This window comes from Alosa alosa, chromosome 2 (assembly GCF_017589495.1).
Source record: "Alosa alosa isolate M-15738 ecotype Scorff River chromosome 2, AALO_Geno_1.1, whole genome shotgun sequence".
NCBI lineage: Eukaryota > Metazoa > Chordata > Actinopteri > Clupeiformes > Clupeidae > Alosa > Alosa alosa.
Window position 1 is genome coordinate 33186415 of NC_063190.1, and position 22254 is coordinate 33208668.

General features: G+C 40.5%; 2 protein-coding genes across 5 annotated transcripts in view; both read left to right on the top strand.

Moving 5' to 3' along the window:
* Positions 1 to 8259: 8259 nt before the first annotated feature.
* On the top strand, positions 8260 to 9496 carry LOC125284024 (olfactory receptor 508-like). The gene has a single exon (XM_048227710.1). It carries the CDS (start codon positions 8260 to 8262, stop codon positions 9238 to 9240), a length of 981 nt encoding a protein of 326 aa, XP_048083667.1. The 3' UTR covers positions 9241 to 9496.
* A 1692-nt stretch (positions 9497 to 11188) lies between these two features.
* The window catches only part of LOC125284002, a 29916-nt gene continuing 18850 nt past the window's right edge, over positions 11189 to 22254 (top strand). For 3 of the 4 annotated variants that reach the window (XM_048227671.1, XM_048227679.1, XM_048227688.1), the window contains exons 1-7: positions 11189 to 11789; positions 12802 to 13004; positions 13091 to 13205; positions 14631 to 14740; positions 14878 to 14955; positions 20983 to 21063; positions 22086 to 22169. In XM_048227671.1, coding sequence (XP_048083628.1) covers positions 12818 to 13004; positions 13091 to 13205; positions 14631 to 14740; positions 14878 to 14955; positions 20983 to 21063; positions 22086 to 22169 — 655 coding nt within the window. In that variant the 5' untranslated portion in view covers positions 11189 to 11789; positions 12802 to 12817. The remainder of the gene's footprint in view (positions 11790 to 12801; positions 13005 to 13090; positions 13206 to 14630; positions 14741 to 14877; positions 14956 to 20982; positions 21064 to 22085; positions 22170 to 22254) is intronic. The other variant, XM_048227698.1, reaches the window with a different exon arrangement.

Below are 22254 nucleotides of genomic sequence, written 5' to 3' on the forward strand. Positions count from 1 at the left end.
GGAACACCAGTCCACATAGAATAGAATATACAATAGAATAGAATAGAGTAGAGTAGAGTAGAGTAGAGTAGAATAGAGTAGAATAGAATAGAATAGAATAGAATAGAATAGTAGAATAGACAATAGACACATCTACTAGTGGTCTGGCCTGTGTCAATTTTTTAAAACCCAATGTAGCCCTTGAGTCAAAAGGTTTGCCCACCCCTGGTCTAGTCAGTGACCTCCTGCAGTATTATTCCCCTGGTCTAGTCAGTGACCTCCTGCAGACTCTAGCACGGCCTAGCCGGTGAGTCAATCAGACACTGATGTTTGACACTCAACACAGTAGACACTGGGGAATGGAAACCCTGAATGAGGTTTGAGATAAGGACTGAGATAAGAGTCGAACTGTGAAACTCTCCACACAGCCAAGAACGTGCCAGGTCAGGACTGAGCCTGGGACAGAGAGCTGTATGGAGGCTGTATAGAGGTCTCAACCTCAAGCTGGTGTGTGGTGAGCGTTCTGGCGCGTAATGGCTGCCGTGCATCGCCCAGGTGAAACTATCAGGTCATCCAGAGCCAAAAACGCCACACTAAAATGCAGAGAAATCTCCTTACAGGAATATCTGATGATTACACTGAGCTACAGTACATAGCAACAAGTAGGCAATTCAATATGATGAATTCACAAATACACGCATACACGAATCGGCGGAGGTCAAATCGGTGTTGGCGAAGCTGTGCACACTGCACCAATTGGAGCTACAGATGCTATAGAGTCTATAGTTTCCCAACCTTGGGGTCAGGACCCCATGTGGGGTCGCCTGAAATTCAAATGGGGTCGGCTGACATACTGGGTATCTGACAATTGACCAGTACATTACATTAAAATATACATAAATGAAATAAAAAAAATATTAAAAACCCCATGATATCCAAGTTAGATAATGGTTATACTTTAGTTATTGTCCAGTACGGAAATTTGTTCTCTACAATTTACCCATCTGGTGGTAGTATGCACACAGTTTTACCTGACTTTAAGTCATTACAATCTAGCGAAGTAAAAATAAACTTAGACAGCCCAAATGAGATGTTTGATTGACGGAATTATGCTTGATCAATGTTCAAAACAAAGTAGCAAAACAACCACGCGCGCAAGGACATTTGGGGAAAATCAATGTACCGCTCTCATCAGGATGTTACAGCAGAGATGAGTTGCACTCTCTCCCGCAACATGTGAATGATTGGGGTCCCCAACGCTTTGAGACATCAAAATAGGGTCTCCAACAAAAACAGGTTGGGAGCCCCTGCCTTAGACAGGCATTATCAGACATCTGACCATCTGACCATCAGCCTGGTCTGTGATCCCTATAAGAAGGGGAGATGTGTTAGAGAAAACAGCACTATGTGTTCCTCTATCTACTACTACAAACAACAATTAAAAACCAAAGTCCAGAATCCAGCAGAACAGGGAAATGAGGTGAACTAATTAAGAGTGCTGAATCTTCAGAAGCATCGGGTTATGCTAGATCAATACTCTGCAGGAGGATTAAAAAACAGCAGGGATGAGTGTGCTGTGGGCCCTAATCAATGTTCACAAGCAGCGCTCTGTGTTGCTCCGGGATCTCGGATAGGATGAATGTGAGAATTATCTACAGGATTACATTCACATCCTGTCAGGTCAGAGGTCGCCACCCTGGACGCTTCCACAACAACCCGAGGACTCGAGGGGTTGTGAGTGCAGAACACTCTCGGCTTACAGCCACCGGTAACTAGCACCTGGGGACCAAGGAGAATCGGTTCCTTAATCTCATTCCCTTGTTTCAAGGCATTCGGTCGGCCTGTGGAGACCATATAAATAGATACAATGAGAGCTTGATTTTGTCTAAGGTAATACACAAGGCCTGACTTGAGTCATCTGAGTCAAGGTATTTTTTCTCGAGGGAGCACTTAACCATTTTTTACCTGACTTCAATTCAAACAGCATGTACTGTATATCATTGACACTGACATGACACACTGCCTGTGTGCAATCTGTGAGTCTACAAACACATGCACATCAGTGCAATATTACAATCAAACAGAACAAGTGTCATAGTGCAATGTCAGTTACAACATTGACAAACTTCATATCTTGCGTTATATTGTAACTTCACTGTTACATACATTGTAGTGTAAAGTAACATACTGAATAACAATGCATTGTGACTTATTGTGCTCACATGCTATGGCTACATGGGGGTAGCAGGTGCATGTGGAAACAATTACATGCACTTTACATTTGAACTAACTTTAAGTTTACATTGCAGTTTTATGTTTATTCCATTTTTGTAAATGAGGAAAACAATAATGCATCTCACCTTTTTCATTTAAACATAGGTCAGACTACAAATCCCTTGCCTACTCTGATAGAAGTGAACTAAAATGAGGAAAGTTTGATGGAGATAAAAATAATAGGAAATACTATTTTTACCACTACAGGCCACAGTGCTCTGTTCTAAACTGCAGTTTCATACTGAATCAATAACGCTGGTTGTGCAACACTGTCATCAAGCTAAGCAAGTGAAATAAAGTCCAGCTTGTGCTTTTGATAACCCATGTATTCTGTATCTTATTTCTGTATACAGACTGGTGAGTAGTGTGCTGTGTCATCTCCGGAACAAGAGACCCAGTGTGACTGATGGTGCATACTTGTACTGGACCAGGGCAGGTCTCCCATGACTGCCATAGCAACAAGGTCTTAGCCATTCATTAGGTCCTGACAAACTGCAGCCTTTTGGAGGACTCATGGTATCATATATTTTACTGCTCAGGGACCTCTACCTTCAGTGTACTCCACAAATGCCTGTCTGCAACTCCAGCACATCCAATATTTAGTTTTAATGAAATGTTTTAAGTACATTTTAGAGGTTATCAACTGAGAACACTAAAAGTAGAACAGAAAGATTGTGTGTGTGTACACAAACCCACACAGTATGTACAAGCAGACAGGTAGCATATAATAATAATAATAATAATAATAATAATAATAATAATAATAATAATTTATTTATAGCACTTTTCAAGCACAGAGACAAACAGACAAACAAGAAACTAAGCAATGGTAATAATAATAATAATAATAATAATAATAATAAATAAAAGGGCAAACTACCAAACACAAACTTAACTCAATATAAGAAACAAAAGAAAAAATATACAGTATAGGCCTACCCAAAGCCAAACAAACAAACAAAGAGTGTATAGACTATATTACGTGTAGACTGGAGCATATGCATATTTCTCTCTTTTCTCTGGGAGCTGAATGTGAGTGTGGGACATTAAAGCACTGCTCTCTCCCTGGTACCCAGAGGACATTACTGTAATCCTCAGGCCCACAGCGAGCTGCATTAACGCCCAGTGGAAAATAACCAGTCAGTCCTGCAGGAGAGGAACCCACAGAGCGTGTCCTTCAATCTCTCATTTAAGTCTGTGGGTTTAGACAGGACAGGCGGGGTGATGAGGCACATTTAATAAGACAGACTCGGAGCTCAGCCCTACACACCAGGCTTCTGTCTCAGTCTGCCTACTACTCAAGGCATTGGTACAGTCTGCACACATCTATGATCAGACATTGCATGTAAAGATGCGTTGGTCTACAGTCTATAATCTATGACTACTTAGAACCTCTCCACAAACATGTATGTAATACGTAACTGATAACAATGCTCTTCAATTCTACTGTAAAGAGCATTAACTGAGAGACAGAGAGGTCAAATATGTCCCCGTTTCTGCCCTTGCTACTTCATACATTATTACTATAATCTGTCTGTCTTTGGTTGAAAATGTTGACTTGACTCAATGGCTCCTCCATCGTTGACTTGACATAGTCTATTGGGTCTATGATAGTCTATTAGGCTGTTGTCATCTGAGGAGAGAACCAGATATATCTGTGCGTCATGTGCATACCTATACTTATCAATGTTGTTCAGGAGCATCTGGCCCAAAGGTAGTAAATAAAGATTAAACAGAACGGGTCCAATAACTGCTCCTTGAAGGAACACCCAGAGCCTTAATGATAGATCTATACATGGCTCTGGGAACACCATGTCAACACCGGCCTTCTGAATTAGAATTGAACGAATTAAGGACTGCTCCAGAATGTCCTATTCAATGTTCCAAAGTGTCCAGCAATATTCTATGATCTACTGTGTCAAATGCAGCACTGAGATCCAGTAAAACAGAATTAAAGGAGAATTCCGGTGTGATATTGACCTAAAGTGTGTTGAAACATGATACAGAGTGTGAACGTATGTCTCATAGCTCATCTCAGCTAATCACAATTAGCCTCAGCAACAGGCAGGTCATCAGCCGACTTGGGAACAGATCCACCAGCTGTCATCCAACTCTGGAACCAACACAGGGTCAGCTTCCATTTGGGAACAGGCTGGATATTGCCCAATTCATGAACAGGAAACAGAACAGGCTGACTAAAGGGCTGTTTACACCAATAATGATAAATGTAACAGCAAAAAAATATTGCTCTAGCCAATATAAATGACAACGTCCACACATAAACTATAATGACAACGACATGAATAACGTTATTGTTGGGGATCAGAGTGATTTTGAGAATGATAAAAAAGCTCACAGACAATCAGAATCCATACAATTTTAGATATTCATGACACAAGAAGAGACTGTCCTTATCGTTGGTCAGTGTGGGTGCTCATATATTCACATATAGTTTTAGTTATAGTTATCTTTAGTTATTGTTTCTGGTGTGAAAAGCCCTTAAGGGTCAAACTCGAACACTCTGGTGAGTCTGGCGTGACGTGTGTGCACTCTGTTGGGTCAGAACCTTCCATTGCCTGGGTCCACCAACCATTGTCTGATTTTTTAAGTATTTATTTTGACTAAAAAAATTCACAATGGAATGGAATGGTTTCAGGAATCACGGGATTATGTAGACACCGTTTTACTAGCATTCCCATTACACTTTCATGATGTGATTACGAAAGGTTCTTGGGCTAAATGTAATTAATTAGGCTGTACCCTACATGTTTTCCTGAAGACTGACTGAAGAGAATTGAATGAATTGAGAGAACATTACTGCTCCTGTTTCAGACGTTCAGGATATTCAACTCTGCTGCCCTCTTTTGGATTTTAAACTCTACAGCGCTACAGTTATCCTCCTTTTTTATAAAGGAGAATACATACCTCCTGGAAGCTCAGCAATGATATTGTGCAACCACACAATAAAATACACCCATTGAAATAACACATTTTTTTAAAAAAGATAAATTTTCTTAAGTATTCAACCACCAGTGATTTTGAGTTCCAGATGCTAAATTATTACAGATAGTACAGATATGACACTCAGGGCCGGATTTCCCTATACGCACATGTTACGGACGGCTCGTTTACTGACCGCAACATAAAGGGAAACGGACAACAAAGTTCCAATTTATAATTTATTAGGATTAAGCAACAATAGTAATACCAACCATAATGTGTCTAGAGGATGAGTGTTGGCGTGCGTGTATGTATGAATGCAATGTCAGCATCAGTATGTAAGATGACTAAATGGTAGACAAAAGAAGACAGAAAGATTAGAGAGAAAGAGTAATGTGCCAGTGCAGAGAGAAAGTCAAAATGGTGCCTGCAAGAGAGAAGAAAGGTGCCTCAAGGGGAGGAGAGGAGAACTCCTTATATAACCACACCCTGATGCAGGTGTACACAATTCCTAATTGACCTAATCAGGCCCTACCTGCCCGTGCACTGACAAGGAGAGGCCTGAAGGGGCACAGGGGGTCGTGACAGCACACTACGCAAGTTGCATAGGGCCCCGCAAGTCATTTAGTCCTGAAGCCCTGTCTCACTGACCTCTTTACCTGTCCCAGGCAGCAGAGTGGACCACGGAGAGGAGGACTATGTGTCTGTAACCGCAAGGACTTCGGTCACCTGTGGTTTAAACTGCATCAGCCAGTAATATAGGTCTAAAAATTAGGGAAATTAACTTCATCCTATTCATCCTCATCCTTTACTGAAAATCAGAGATTTTAGAAACGGTTCAAAGACAAAAACCAGAAACGAACAACATTTATATGTATAAGTATACTCTTTTGATCCCGTGAGGGAAATTTGGTCTCTGCATTTATCCCAATCCGTGAATTAGTGATACAGCGGCGCTCGGGGAGCAGTGAGGGGTTAGGTGCCTTGCTCATGGACCGTTCCAACTGGTCGGGGTTCGAACCAGCAAACCTTCCGGTTACAAGTCCGAAGCACTAACCCGTAGGCCATGGCTGCCCCATTTTTGGATGAACGTAACTGAAAATGAGAACAAAAGCATGCAACTATTTAGAATTTTAGATAACTGGTTAAAGCAACACCAAAGAACTTTTCCTCTGTCACACGCAGGCCATCACCGGCTTTGCAAATAATGATGCCCACAGACAAGATAGAATATGTTGCATGATTTTATACATTGTGACTCTACAGTAGAAGGAGTTCTACAGTTGCCAAAAATACCTAAACCTGCACAAAGCTTAAATCAAAGCAGAATAGATATCAAGGCTAACTGTTAAAAACACTTCAGGTGTGAAGCAAGATTTGAAAGTAGGCAATTAGCCTGTATAATATTAGATCTTCAAAAATGCCTGACAGCCTAACTTCAGATACAGAAAATGTCCTTGCTTTAAGCCCTGTGATAGCCTAACCTATGCGTGCTACCAACTGCATAATATTTCCCTAGTGTCTTTGGTAGCCTATATTATTTCACATGTTTCAGTAATATAGGCTACATACTTATAAAAGGGAGTAGTCTGATGTCGCAATACATCTTACTTTCATTTATATGTTACTCTGCTCTTAATAGCAAACTTCTTGCGACTTATCCCCCCTGCACATAATGCAAATGCTTTTGTTGTGGAGCTGAAGGATTAACAAGAGGCAGACTATCTCCAAACAGCTATATACTGACTTTCTTGGTATTTTAAACCCCCAATGTTGTCTTTAAGGCAGTGCTACCTGGAAGGCCCTAGGGTTAGGCATGGTTAGGTTTAGGCTTCGGGTTAGGATTAGGTTGCAGAAGACAACGTTGGGGGCTTAAAACACCACCAAGCATCTACTGTACTGACACGGTCCTTTACTCCTTTACTACCCACTTACCCACTCATATACCACTCTTTCTCTCTTGAAATAACCTACTTCCATGGAAGTTCTTTTGGCCTCTTCCTTCCTGATGGATGGTTTGTAGTGTTAGGCTTAATCAATTTTATCATAGAGATATTGCTTATTACCTATTGTTGAAGACTATCTTTTTTTCTATTTTTCCCATCCTACCCAAAACATCAAATTAAACTGTTGCAATTTCAGGTTTGTATTTACACCAGTGAAAATTACTCCCACAAAGTCAGAAATTTGATTTAAGATTTGTTCAATAATCTGGTGTTGTTGTGTGTTTTTATTCAACATTACATGTAATATCAATGATTGGAAAACAAGATCTACCAGCATCATTGTAATTCATGACAATGATGAACAGACCATTATTCTATTATTAACATTGTATAAAGATATGTGGTTCCTGCAATGAGAATATAACTCTAAAGTGTAGTTTCATAAATAATCCCAAAGCTCAAACAAACAGCTTTAATCAATACCGTGGTGACATAATCAAATAACAGCTGTATAATGCATGTGTTGTAATTAGTATAGAAGAAGATTCACATTGCAAATAAGCAAAGTTTGACAACATTTCCCTGGTTAACCAGTTTTCTTCTATAATGATCTCCTTTGAGATTTCTATCAGTACATATATTTCAGACGCAGCTACTGATCTTCAGTTAGCGTCCGGACAGGGAACTATGACTTCCAGGAATAGGTCTTGTCATTATACTTATACAGAGACATAATATTCAATCTCTTCTGATTATATCTATGTCTTATATTATATCTGTAATTAACAGACAGAAACAATGTTTATCACAACTTATTTAGAGGCAGTCTGTTGGCACTTTGCATATGCTGCACTTAAGCAGAGAACACATGGACTGAAATGGCAAAACTATTGGGTAAACAATTTCACAATGACCATGTTTTAACATATACAAAACTGTTACTAACACTTTGTTTTAAATGTATTTGTTTGACAACATTTATGTGTTTTTGTGCAGATGTTAAACAGCGTTTCTCTGTCTTAATGTAATGTTTTCAGGCATTCCTGTTTAGCGTTACTCCTCAGCTTGACTGTAAGATTTTAGTGCTTTTAGTAGAAGGACCTGATTGGCAATCTCAGTCATGCTGAACCTCAGAGCAGCTTTCTCAAATGGCACTCTCATCCACCCTCCAGGGTTTTATGTGGTTGGATTCACAGCCATGCCACACGCCAATCTCTATCTCATTTTCCTGGGTGTGATTTATGTACTCACTGTTCTGTTTAACTGCTTTATTCTGTGCATCATTTGGCTTGACCATAAATTACATACTCCTAAGTTTCTGGCCGTGGCCAACCTTGCTGTGGTGGACATCCTGTTCAGTTCATGTCTCATCCCTAGCATGCTGAAGACGTTCTTGTTTAAAGATGGGTTTGTGCCGTTCAACCTGTGCCTCGTTCAGATGGGCGTTTACTACTGTTGCAGTTCACTTGAGTCCTTCTCCTTGGCAGTGCTGGCATACGACAGACTGATCGCAATCTGTATTCCTCTCAGACAACACGCCATCAACACAAACACCAACATGCTATGCATTCTGGGAACTGTCTGGGCCTTCTGCGTGGCAACAGAAATATTTTCAACAACAATAATGAAAAGACTGACGTTCTGTGGCTCTGTCCAAGTGAACAGCTACTTCTGTGACTACTCTCCCGTCTACAGACTGTCCTGTAATGACTACTCACTACAGTGGGCCACTGCTGTGACCCTCAGCATCATCATCCTGTTCGGACCTCTCACCTTTATCGTGGTATCTTACGGTAGCATCTTGATAGCTGTTTTCAGAATGAAGAATGTAGGGAACCGGTACAAAGCATTGGCTACCTGCACAGAGCATCTCATACTTGTGGCCATTTTCTATGTTCCGACTTTGACTTTGTACATCATCGGGTTCTTCTTGTACCGGCCGGATCCAGACATCAGGATGGTGACGTTGTCCATGTCTGCCTGCATGCCGCCCTGCCTGAACCCTGTAGTGTATTCCCTGAAAACAAAAGAGATCAAAAGTAAAGCACAGTCAATGTTCTGTAAAACCACAGTGAGGCCTGAGAACAAACAGAAACCATGATGTGAATCTGTGCCTATTAATGTCCATCAGTTGTTTTCTAGATAAATGTACATTGTATATCCTCCATAAATGTATATTGATGCTGACAGACAGAATATGCATTAATGTTATAATTTGTTAGATTTACTGATGTTATTGTAGTCATAGTGGATTGTGGTGGATAAATAAATAAATAACATGTACCGTAGATATAGGACACTTTCTAATTGACCATTGTCAGATTTGTCATAGTGTAAAACCAATTAAGTGATAAATACTGTACCTTTATTATCACAAATAGAGTTGCCATCTCTCCTTTGTTCCTATACACATAGTATTTCACAAAAGTGTACATGAGAGTATTATCAAGTATGAGAAGCTGGGCCCCAGCAGTGGCGCGACTGGCTGGGGCACCTGCACCGTACGCCGGCGACCCGGGTTCAATTCCCGCCCCGTGGTCCATTCTGGATCCCACCCCGACTCTCTCTCCCACTCACTTCCTGTCAATCTCCACTATCCCATCTGATTAAAGGCATAACAAGCCCAAAAAATATCCTTAAAAAAAAAAAAAAAGTATGAGAAGTTAGATAATGGGCAGTGTTGTGGTGTATAGTCCCAGGTAAGGGCTGACACAGCCACTAGGGTATACTCTGCTGGCAATAATCATACTATTATAAAACTATCAAAATAGCCTACAAATGTTAAAATAGATAATAGAAACTTCTGTGCTTTCAAATTTGACCGCTGTCTGCTTTATTGATACTGCTGTCACATAAAATGGTTTAGGCTACTACAACTAAATTAAAGGGGTCAAGTCAAGTCAGCGTTTCTTCATGCACAGAGTGCAACCCAAAGCGCTCACACACAAGACAAAAGATGCCGGACAGAGCGGCGTAGTCGCCAGTGTACCCGTGTGTGACACCAAGACGTAAACAATTTTTTGTTTTAAAATGCAGTTGTTTACTTCAATTCCAAAGAAATATGTCCATATTAACGATTGTATTTGCCTGCCAGTGCCTGTGTTTTAGGGACATTGGAATTGGGCTTCAATGGCCTCTTGACCAGACGGACCTGCAGAGCAAATCACAAATTTGCCGAAAGTTTGTATGGTATTTCCAGGCTAGGGCATTGCCTGCAAGATCACTCATTGCATGAGCAAAAATACCCTACCCTAATCTGAATGGACCTTCCACGCAGCTCCCATTTTTGACATGAAATGTACTGATTACATTAATTAAGGTTCTGATTCTACTACACTTACTTCATTAACATAATTTGTAACACCTGTGTTTGTCCTACTATTTTATGTCAAATTGGCTGCTGTGAAAAAGGTATTCTGGACAAAACATGTGAGTTGTGACTCATAGGTTGTCTCTCAAACCAACAGTGTACTGAGTGAAGTATACGGTTTAAGATGCAGGCTTTGGGATCCTAGTACTGACTTTGCACAGTAGAATGGTGAGTGAGTGATGTGATCCAGTGTGTGTAATCTTCAGTGTAGCAGATGGTCCAAAATTGCATTGTATGTAACACAAACAATGTAATAATTGGATAATGCATGTGTTGTGCAGGTGATAACACTTTGTGTGTGTGTGTGTTTGTGTGTTAGAGGTAATGTGTGAAACAATTCAAGACTCTTGGAAGTTATTGGCCAAAAAGGGCTATGAAATCCTTCAATTGTTGAGGTTTAATTTATTCAAATTATATTGAAATAAATAGAAACAGAATAGAATAAAATGCCACATCAGGTCACACAAAGTTCGGAATTTCTCCATAACTAACTAACTAACGGAATTGGAGACAATAATTACACACATTATGTATAAGATAAGGGCAAATAGACTATGTATGGATAACAGAATGCTTATTAACCAGCTGTATGCTTAACAGGGAGGGTTGTAATAATTTTTCGCCAATCCTTTGCAGTCTGTCATTACTCTAGAATAGCATCAACGCATACCACAGAGTATACCCTTTGTTGTAAAGGTAGCTAATAAGACAACCTGGCTAGCTAGCTAGCTTTTCATAGTTTTCAGTATCTTCAGCCCCTGGTGCCTTGATGACCGTAACGTTAGCTGGGGACTTAACCGTTTTGTGCATCCTTATTTTTAGCTTTTAGGTGCAGATATCTCTTTCGTCTTTGACTGACACTTGCTAGATGTAATTCAGCGTTGGTTTAGTTGTAGGTTTGCATTGCAAGCTAGCCCGCTTGCTCAACTAGCTGGTGAGCTAGTTAGCAAGCTAGCATTATTCTGAAGCTGGATTCTGAAATAGTCATTTATGTACTATGTTCGCTGTAATTTGAAATGACGCCATATTTTGAGGTAAAATCTTAACGTTATGGAAATGGCCTGTTGAAATGGTTACGCTGGTGGCTACATTGTTAGTGGAAGGTTAGAAGTAGGTGGGTAACTAGCATTAGCTAGGATTCCAAATAACGTCAGATAATTGTAAAAGGTGGTTCTAAGTTAGGTTAGCACCAAAAGCAGCCCTACTAGCCAGCTTGGTAGCAGCTAGGTAGTTAGCTGTTATCGGTAAGTTTTCAGCATCAATCTGCAGTGCATTCTGAGGTGAGTAGCCTACACTGACATACCTTTACCGCATTCAGATACTGAACGTTTATTTATATTAAGTAAGTGAAATTACGGTTATAGAACTAGATCTGGCCAACTAGTTAATGAGCTAATTAACATAGACTTTATGAGCTGTCGTGTGTTAGAAATAAAAATAACGTATCTGTCGGGAAACACAATCAATTAATTGATTATCGTTTAAGCATAACGTTAAATACACAAAGTAGGCAGATTACCAAGCCTGGGTGACGTTAGCAAACCATCCGCACGACCTGTCCACAGACACACTCCCCTATCAGTTGGATGCCTCGTTTGACAAGAAGATTGAATACGATCATCATGACAGCGCGTTTGGCCCAAGCAAGTCGACCTGTTGTTTTCACACCTTATCGTGACATGCAATGCAGTGTATGCTGCTATTCACGAGGGTGTCTTTAGTTGGATGGTGCATCTTTGGCAAAAACTCGACCACAGCTAATGATCTGACATGCTTTACAAAACAATAATGTAGTTGGAATTTATCTGTTGTAAACGAGGTTATAATCTAAGGTCCGGTAAATGTCAATTTTCTCATCATCTGATCAAAACTCAAAACTTAGAAGATACCTTTATAAAAAGCAGGCCGACATACAAATGAGCCTTTGTTGTAGAAATGGTCATGTACAGGCAATTGCCACTGCTTTGAAGAAGAAGAAAAAAAGATTCAGATAATTTCAAGACATGCACTGACATAGCTTTTACATTTTACATGTCCCCCCAGTCTGTTTGCAGCGTCAATATCTCAATATTTCAACAATATCAACTGATATCTAAATTAAGAGTGTTTTGAATGCATCTGTTGCCCAGGTTTTCCATCTGCAAGACACACCCATCATTTATACAATGTTTCCAGTTTATTTGCTGTGTTCTCTTGGTGGGTGTCATCATTTCATGCATGTTGAAATGAGATTTCTAGGTTTGTAGATTTTCAAGTATACAGACTACTAACATTTTCTGGTCTCTATTGCAGTTCCCATCAGTCGGAAATGTACAGGTTAGTTGAGTTCACAGACACCAGCTGCTTAAACATAATTCCTGATGACTGGTATGACAACGGAATAACATGGTGGCCAAACTACAAAAATGACCAAAAGATAAACAATGCCATACAACGAAGGGAGAAGCCTAAGTCCGACTGGTCTTGCTTTGCTGTGCGGGAATTGTCCAAAGCAGGTAACCCCACTCCAAAGGCACTCGTGTGCCCATAGAGCTGTCACCAATTAACATGACAGGAATTTAAAACTTCCTGTTGTTTTCAGGTTCATACCAAGAAGCGAGAATGAAACTGAAGAGGGCCATGACTTGCAACAACACAGACCTCCAAAGAGAAGGAGATGACGACGGCACAAGCAAAAAAAGAAGACCAAGTGACAAGTAACTCAGCCTGTGTTAGATCATGATGTAGTCCGCACACTCTGGCTGCTCATATGCCAACTATTGGTGTGGACTCGGATATAACTATTGGCATATGAGCTGCTAGAGTGTGCAGTCTCCTTCTGTTTAGAATATTATGTATCCTGTGACCAGCACCTCAAAAAAATTCTACTTTCTGTGTGCGTTTGCTTTTTCTACTCAAAGATCATGATGTAGTAACAGTAGTAGTAGTAGCTGTAGCATATTGTATCTAGTATTTTGACTTTTGGCCAATGCTGACTGCCACTGTGGAGTTTATTGAGGTTATATTTACGTCAACAAAGCATTGACTGAGTGTAGATGATGGAGTGCTTGACACACACATTCAAGGCTATGGCTGATATGCAGTATGTGTCTGTGTTAAGAAGAGGCCGAGGCTCAGCATCTAAAGTAAGGTAACGTTGTCTAGGGTACAATGTTTAGCTGACCTCGGTCCACAATGTAACCTGAAAGCAAAGATCCAACTAACCTACACACTGGCCCTATGTGATGTAAAGATGTGGAAGCAGAATCTACCGTGTGTGAGTGCAGTGTGTGTGTGTGTCAGCTTGGGCAGAGCTCCAGTGAGTAATAATAATAATAAGCATTATTTGTTTAGCACCTTTCATACACAGAATGCAGCTCAAAGTGCTTTACATTTGGAGCATGTAACACAATAATAGAGTCAGTCAGTCATTATTAATCACTTTCACTTTTCTTCGTTGCTGTGGCCGTTTATGATCCAATCAGCAACATATCAGAAATATAGAAAATAACATGTAACACAATTATAGAGACGAGTCAGTTATTCCCCTTCGTTGCTGTGGCCATTTATGATCCAATCAGCAACATATCAGAAATACTATTATAATACTATATATCAGAGCTGCCAACTCTCACACATTGAGAGTGAGATTCATTCATTTGATTGGCTCAACACGCTTTTACACCAATCAAATGCGTGAGGGTTGGCAGCTCTGTATATATAAAGGCTTTGCTAACAAATGCTTACAGTAGCCTAACAAATGCTTAGCAGTGAACGGTCACTTACCTGTGGCTCTCACTGTCCCAGTCAAGCTCTCTCCCGACGTGTCCTGAATAGCCCCAGCATCGGCTTATGGTTAAGTTCAGTTTGTTGTGGGGCTAAGTGGTCCAAATTTGCCTGGCCCACGCTGGGCAAACACACTTGAGGGAAACACAGGCCTCTACTCCCTTCCTAAAGGCCTGACTAATTGTGAGCACCGGAGTCACTCAGGACAGGTGTTCATTAATCAATTAGCCACAGGTAGTGACATCACTGAAGCCCCACCTGTCAAGTCAGTGCTATCCCTACCATGTGACCCTAACCCATCCTAACAGTCTGTATGTAAAGGCTTTGGCTGATATGTTACATGTTTGGTCTCTTAGACTTTTGGAGCTGGAGGACTCCGAGGAGGAGCGCAGTAAAAAGCTCAAGAAGATGACCTCTACAGCAGCCTTCCCTGCTTCCTACGTCAGCCCATCGCCACACTTCTTTGGTAAGACAATTTTACAATATGGATGAGAGGCTAAAGATCGCTTAATACAAATCTGTATTATTTGATAACAGCTAAACAGGTATTAAAAGGCATCAAAAGTATGACATTATTACATTTTGAGTCTCTGCTGTTTACAGCAATGATGCCTGAACAGACGCCCATGGCAGCAGGAAGGACCAGCACCGTACGAAAGGGCCAGGAAACGTCCACTCGAGGTAATGTCCGAGTCCACACCACACTCTAATAGCCTGTAGACTCTACTAGGATGAATATTTCCTGTTCCTCCTGTTCCTTTGAGTTTTGACTCAAACTTACGAAGATAGATCTCATGTCTTGTACAGTAGTTGTCTGTTGCCCACATGCGTGTAAGCATTTCACTGAAACAGAGTTGTTTCCGATGCGCATTTGTTTAGTTTCATATATGCACACTTCTCACCTGGCTAATGACTGGGATTATGTGAGCTTGCTGATTTGCTTGCGTATAAGTAAATAAACTAACATCTAACTAACACCCTAATGACAAAATACACCATGTTCACATACATGCCGTCTACACTGTAAACACAAACAGTCAACCTAACTGAAAATGTGTGTGGAAACTAGTTACTTCATTTATTTACTAAATCTGTTTAAGATAAAAACAAATATTTGAATTGAGCACCAGTAACTCAAGTATATTTAAGGTGACTTAAAGTTGCTCTAAGCGATGTTGAGTAACGTCACTTCTGTTGACGTTCAAACGAAAGAGAGAGCTAGCTAACACCCCCCCCCCATCCCGTGTAACTGAAACTCTCCTAAACGCACATCTCGTCGGTGAATGGCTGGTCCAGGCTGCACCATGCTGTTTTTGTTGCCGTTTTTGGAGCCTGGGCTGTCTACAGAGGCAGCGATTTTTTTTTTTTTTTTTTTTTTTTTTTTTTCAGTGTATTCGGTTGACAGGCAGCTAGTGGATTGTGAGATGTTTGCTGTATGTGCCAAAAAATTGTTTTAGCTTACAAACTGTGTGACATCGCTTAGAGCACCTTTTTAAGGCAATTAAGTCAAAAATCAATTAAACGAAGTTCACTGTTCATAAAACAATGGAGCATTTTGCAAACATATCTTGCATTTCTCACAACTGAACAATGGGCAGTAGCAGACAGCAGTACTGCCGTCAGCAGGGAGGACCTCGATGGCCACCTTACACCAAACAACGTTGACACGATTTGGGAAAGATTCTTGAAAGATTGTAGTCTTTTAACTAACTAGTGCAGTGCCCGTTCAAACATGCCATTCCTGTTGTTGCCTGCGCCACTCGGCCTCCAGCCTCGTGGCTACGGCCGAACAACACCCGTGGGAATATCCATGACCAACCCCACTCTCACTCGTGCTATATTGCTTAAGTAGCACACTAGTACTACATTTTACATGACTAGCAAAAATACAGTTGGATTTTTTTTTAACCTTGTTTGTTGCGTCAGCCAGTTTAGTTCAGTTCCGGACAGACTAGCAGTATTTTGTCCTGTAATATTTTAGTAGCATCCTAACGTTATATCCAACTCTACCCCTTTCCAGCGTGTAGCCTAATGGTAGCGTGCTTGTTTAGGCTAGCCGGCTTGTTGACGTCTAGTAGCCTAATGAGCGCTGGTCTAGGCTTTTTAAGTAAATGCAACCCGAAGTGACAAGTGACTAACTGACTTATTTTCAATGACACCTACCACATAAGGGCTGAGAAACTGATGTGTGGGCTTATCCTAACAGACAGACCGCACTACTGTTGATACATTTTAACTGTACATTTTGGGTGCAGAACGCGTTATTTTGGGGCATTGAGAAAGGGGCAAAGTGAAGTGAACTATTTTGCACTCTGTTATGATACTGTCAGGTCTAGGGTAACACTATGGCTAATATATGCAACTTTTCATTTACAGAATGAGAGAATTTGATGAGAGTGAGGCACTAACAGTTAAGAAAGTGGATGAGTGTTGTAAAACAAATTGGAACTGGTCTTGGTTACAGGTTGAAATGGAGATTGAGGTCAAGACAGCCAAACACAAATTCAAAATGTCAGACTTTTTCAAAAAAATTGAAAAAAAGGGACATGCCAAATGTACTTTCTGCATGAAAGAGATTAATTATGCTAACAAGGGAGTGCATGCTCTGTTGAATCACTGCCAGAGTGCTATACACAGAGATAGAGTGGCTACCATCATATCTACCCAGTGTGGCCCAGCTCCTCTGTCAAGACAAGCCAGCTACCAGCCAAAGTCAGGCCCCAGCAGACAGAATAAGGGAAGGAACTGGGACAGTGTATTTTCATATAAAGAACATTTTTGTGTGAATAGGGTGAGCCCTGGATGGCAGAGGTGCAGTGGCGATTCTAGACATTTTTAACAAGGGTGGCACTGGTGAGGCACTGATTAATTCAAGGGTGGCATGAGGCAAAACAACCAGATAAACAGAAACAGGCTCAAGATGTGAAATTAGCACAAATACATTAGGGAAACCAGACACAAACACCATACTCATAAGTTGAAAGAAAAAAAAAACACAAATACCTTACTCTCACAAAAAATGTCTATGTATTTGAATAAAATAATACAAACATATTAAAGTTAATTATCTAAGTTGTCTGTCCCTGGCCTATGCTGTGCTAAAACAAATTCCATCATGGGGACATTAAAATATAATCCTTTTTATTCTATTCTATTAAATGAAGATATACAAATATACTCATCCAATACATTTTCCCCCCACAATAACTTCTATGTGGATCTATTTTTGTAGCTGTTAAAATAATTTGACCTGCTTTTTTGTCTATTTGTTTAAGTTCTCAAGAAACTTGAGGGTGGTATGAAGGAGTGTATTGTGTATGTGAGCAATTTCATCTTCCTAAATCTCAATATTATGATCACAACAAGTGTGGGCAAATTATTAATTACATTTTCACGTGGGGTAACTTGTTGCAGGGCAACCATATAACCGGTTCCATGTCTTCGGATTGGATGATTAATGATCAGTAAAGTTCTCAAGAAACTTGAAGTTGGAATGAAGGAGTGTATTGTGTATGTGAGCAAACATTGTTAACGTTGCACATGGGGCAACTTGTTGCAGGGCAACCACATAACCGGTTCCATGTGTTCGAATTGGATGACTAAAGTTCTCAAGAAAAGTAGGTTATTGGTTTTACCAAAAGTATTTGGCAGTATTTTTAAACTACAAACCTATAAAGTATTTTGATACAAAATACGATGCCATTTTTTTCCAACTAAATAAAATACAAATTTGTATTTTAAATACATCAGACATGCCTATCCCTGGCTGTTGGCTGCAGTAACTCAAGCTAGGTAGTACTTGTTGTAATTGTTTTGTGTTTATGTTAGTTTTGATCCAATTTGACAGCTTTGCTATGTTGCCCACCCAAAATTTCTACCAGCCCACCCAAATATAGTAGCCTAGCCTAGGTTAGAACCAGCCCTGCCCTGCATGGAGACATATTTTACGATAATAATGGAGAAAATGTTAGCAAAACTTTAGGTTTTTGTTAACGGAATCTCCCTCCCTCATTCATCTATTTGCGCAACAGCCCACATTCTGCGTTCAATCCAGAGAGACAAGTGAAATAAATGTTTTTTTTCTTTTTCTTTTAAGCGGACATCGCCATAGGCACGATATTTAGGCTACCTCTGTTAGGCCTACAAAAAGTTGCAAATTAAGGAGTATTTCCTGATCGGGGAAACTTTTCGGTCCGCGGTTCTACAATATCATTCAATTGTGCCGCAAATTAACAAACAGAAGTGGGGCGTAATTTAAATTCATGGCTCCGTAGACCAGCAATCTACTTGTCGAGGAGGCTCATAATTTGAGAAACGCTGCAGATCATAGACAGAGAAAGCTCTGGGAACAGAACGCAGGCATATGATTTTGTTGTCACGCGCTACTATGGAAAATGAACTTTAGAAAGACTGGCTCGGCCAATAAAAAAAAGGAAAAAGTATGCCAGATGGCCAGTCCAGCCCTGCGTTCAGGAATTATTTAATTATTGTAAGCAAAAGTGGAACGTGCACAATGTTTCTTTTATCCCTCCTGATCGGGACGAATAAAACAGGTATTGGGGACGAAACAAGCATACAGTTTAGCCTAAGCTATGTAAACCAATAATTTCAATATTTTACAACAAATGCTTGACTGGTTGAATGGTCATACATGTCATCAGAATATCGCTACCTGTAGCCTAGATCACGACGAAAGTGTTTAGTGAGTAGGCCTAAGCTTGATGAACCATAAATGAAAAGTTTTCTTAACATTACATTAGGACATTATTACCATTAAACACTTTTACAAAAGTATAGGCCTAGCCTACAGTTAACACTTAATGACCTATCAAATGTTGGCGACTTAAGTGAGTGATTAGATAAATAGGCACTGGCAGATGCAATAGGTAAATAGATATCTTTGCGTGTTAGCACAAGCAGTAGCCTGTAGGCCAATAAAGGCAAGCGTGTTTGCCACTTACATTTCTGACGTCTGATACTTCAAACTGCTGCAAGTGCATCAAGAAAGGTCCTGCCTTAGACCATGTTAATGGCCAATTGTAGACTAAGATTTGGGGGTGGCCAATCGAATCTCAAGGGTGGCCTGTGCCACCCGGAGCCACCCCTCTGACTCCGCCCCTGCAGAGGTGGTGGCAAAATGTAATTATATGATATTTCCTGTGGGGGCGTGGGCTTCGATAATCTCACTCCTTTTTGACCATACCTCTGTTTGCATCCCTGATAATGAATACTGAATATTATAATATATAAGCCTATAATTACTGTGGCCTTTAATACATGTGTAATAAATTTAGGCATGGCTGCATGTGACATTTCTACAGATCAGAATGACATAACAGCCTAACAACTGTTTTGAGTTAAGGCTAAATGTGTATTAAGCTTACTGAATAACTTCCTAGTACTGAAGACAAACCATTTTGTAGAATGATGCATCATTGTTTGAAATTTGCAACGATGTGACTCAAAAACAGTCTTTAGCATAAGTGACGTCGCTCAGTCTGCCACTTGTTGTCTAGCTATGTAGCATTAGCCTATCGCCTGTTTCAATTTGGGACCTTGCAGTCGGAATTGTCGTTTGTTTAATCAAAGTCTCAAGTCCAAAGTAGCCTGGGCTATTCAAAGCGTCAGTTTATTGCACATACTTTTATTTTGAGTGGTCACTACATACCTGTGTTTGTTGACGTGTTGTTGCAAAATCCGCGTAATCATTTTATGCAAGCAAACTGCATACAGGGAGTCTTTATTGTTGAGGTCAGACATGATAATCATATTGCATCTTAACCCACAAGCGGTTCCCGAGTAATCCGTTTTTTAAATTGCGACTGACTATCATCAAAGTGAGACCTCTCAGTACACGATCCATGAGGTGGAGCTCCCCTGAAACTGGTCCCCTTGGAAACAGTGCAGTGCAGCGATAAACGTCCTACGTAAATAAGCATATTTTGAAATATGCATTCAGAAATCTTCAAAATCGAGAGTGCACACCATTGTGCCATGCGCGAGGCACATACGAAATCTTAGGTCAGTCTGACAAACGGTCAGCGAGATATGCATGCCACAGACACACAGACGCTTCTTGCTTTATAGATAGATAGATGCCCCCCATTCAAGCTTTACTCAAAAGACTCCAATCTTTCAAGAATCTTTCCTAAATCTTGTCAAAGTTGTTTGGTGTAAGGAGGCCATTAGGTAATAAAGCCTGAACTGTGTGACATCTACAGGTGTGCTAATCAATGCTATCTGACTAAGTAATCAGTTTTACATTGAGAGCACAGAGAAATTGTTTTAAAGAGTCAAGTATGTCCCTCAGTGGACTTCAGTCTCTAAGTTCTTTTAGTGGACTTCTCTACAATGGTCACCCTGACCATACTCCATTTACCAGCATTCAGGATCATTTAACTGTATCTATCCACCAGCACATGTAAAAAAAACACTGTAAAGAAACAACCCATATCCAACATTGCATCAGTATTTTTAGTGCACCCAATACTGTGAAATGCACACCCTGACAAAAGCATCCAATTATTTCGACACTTTTAGCAAAGGACTGGACTGCAAAATGATTCACAGCCTTAAATCTGTTGCACAAATCTGTGTAGAAATTCTGTGAAGGTATTTTTTATTATTTTTTTAAATACGCCAAGCGTATTGGCGTATGTTCGCCAAGCATGCTGGACTAACCCTGAGTACTAATGTACTTCCTCACAGACGCCATGCATGAAAAGACTGCAAGGCCGTCCCAGACGTCAGAGGCCGCCTGCTGCAGCTGGGAGCCCTCTTCCTTCAGAGGTGCCACACCTAAACGTCATCTAGATAAATCATATTGCTGTATCTCTATTGCATGCTCCATCAGTCATTGCTGAGCCAGAAACATGGAGGAATGATGGAGAGGGGGGGGGGGGTTATGACTTTGATGTTCCCAGAAGTAGATAAAAGTAACAGTTTGTGGGGGTCGAAATACTTTCATTTTAGTTCACTTTAACCTGGGTTAATCTTAATTGTAATTGTGTTGTACTGTCTGAGATACACATACTGTATACTGAGATACAGTATGTGTAGATTCACAGCCTGGAGACAAAACTGGTTTAGAATTGCATCACAAACATAACATAACATAACCTAAACAAGCCCACTGGCTTTCCCCCGAAGACCCACCCATAGCATCTGCATATTGGTGCACTTTAATGCAGAATTGCAATCCTCGTTTGAGTCCTTCACTCTGTGGAGACATTTGGGTTGGCCCAGAAACTTTAAGTGTGGTTAATGCTGTAATCGTTTCCATCCTCATTGTGTTCAGATCTCTGTGGGTGGGTGAGGCTACTCCTAAAGCACTGAGCTGGTGACAGACAGCTGGTGGTTCTCCCCTGCACTGAATTTAGTAAAAGCCATCGTATTAGTGGGGAGACACAACAAGAATGTTTTACGAGAGAGAACAGCATGCATAAGTGAAAGGCCCTGAACTCCACCTCAGAAGGCATAGTCTCCCTCTGACCTATTTTGACTACATAATATAGCCTGCCCATTATGGTAAAAACACACAGCATCTTTAAACTTCATCTGTTCATAGAGCTACTAACTTCAGCCAATGGTATTCACCAAATCTGCTGCCCAAGCTGTTGTGCTCCTGTGTTACTAACACTTATTGCTAAGCGTGTGTTTGAAATCTCGGAACATGCTTTAACATAATTGAGTTTACTCATGACTTCATTAACATGTACACTACTTTGGTCTGTGAACAAGAAAAGTATCTATTAGTAAACTTTTATTTAGAGTGCATTTATATTATTAATATGAGCATTGTGTTTCACCAGATATGCTCATGGAACTAGCTCCAATAACAGCTGCACGGTCCATACTGGAGAATAGGGATTGGGATTCACAAACGTCCTTCAGAGGTAAAAACAATACAGCTCTCACACACTAGAGGGCGCCACTGCCCCAGGTAAAGTCAAACCCTAGCCTGGGTGAACCCAGACTGGT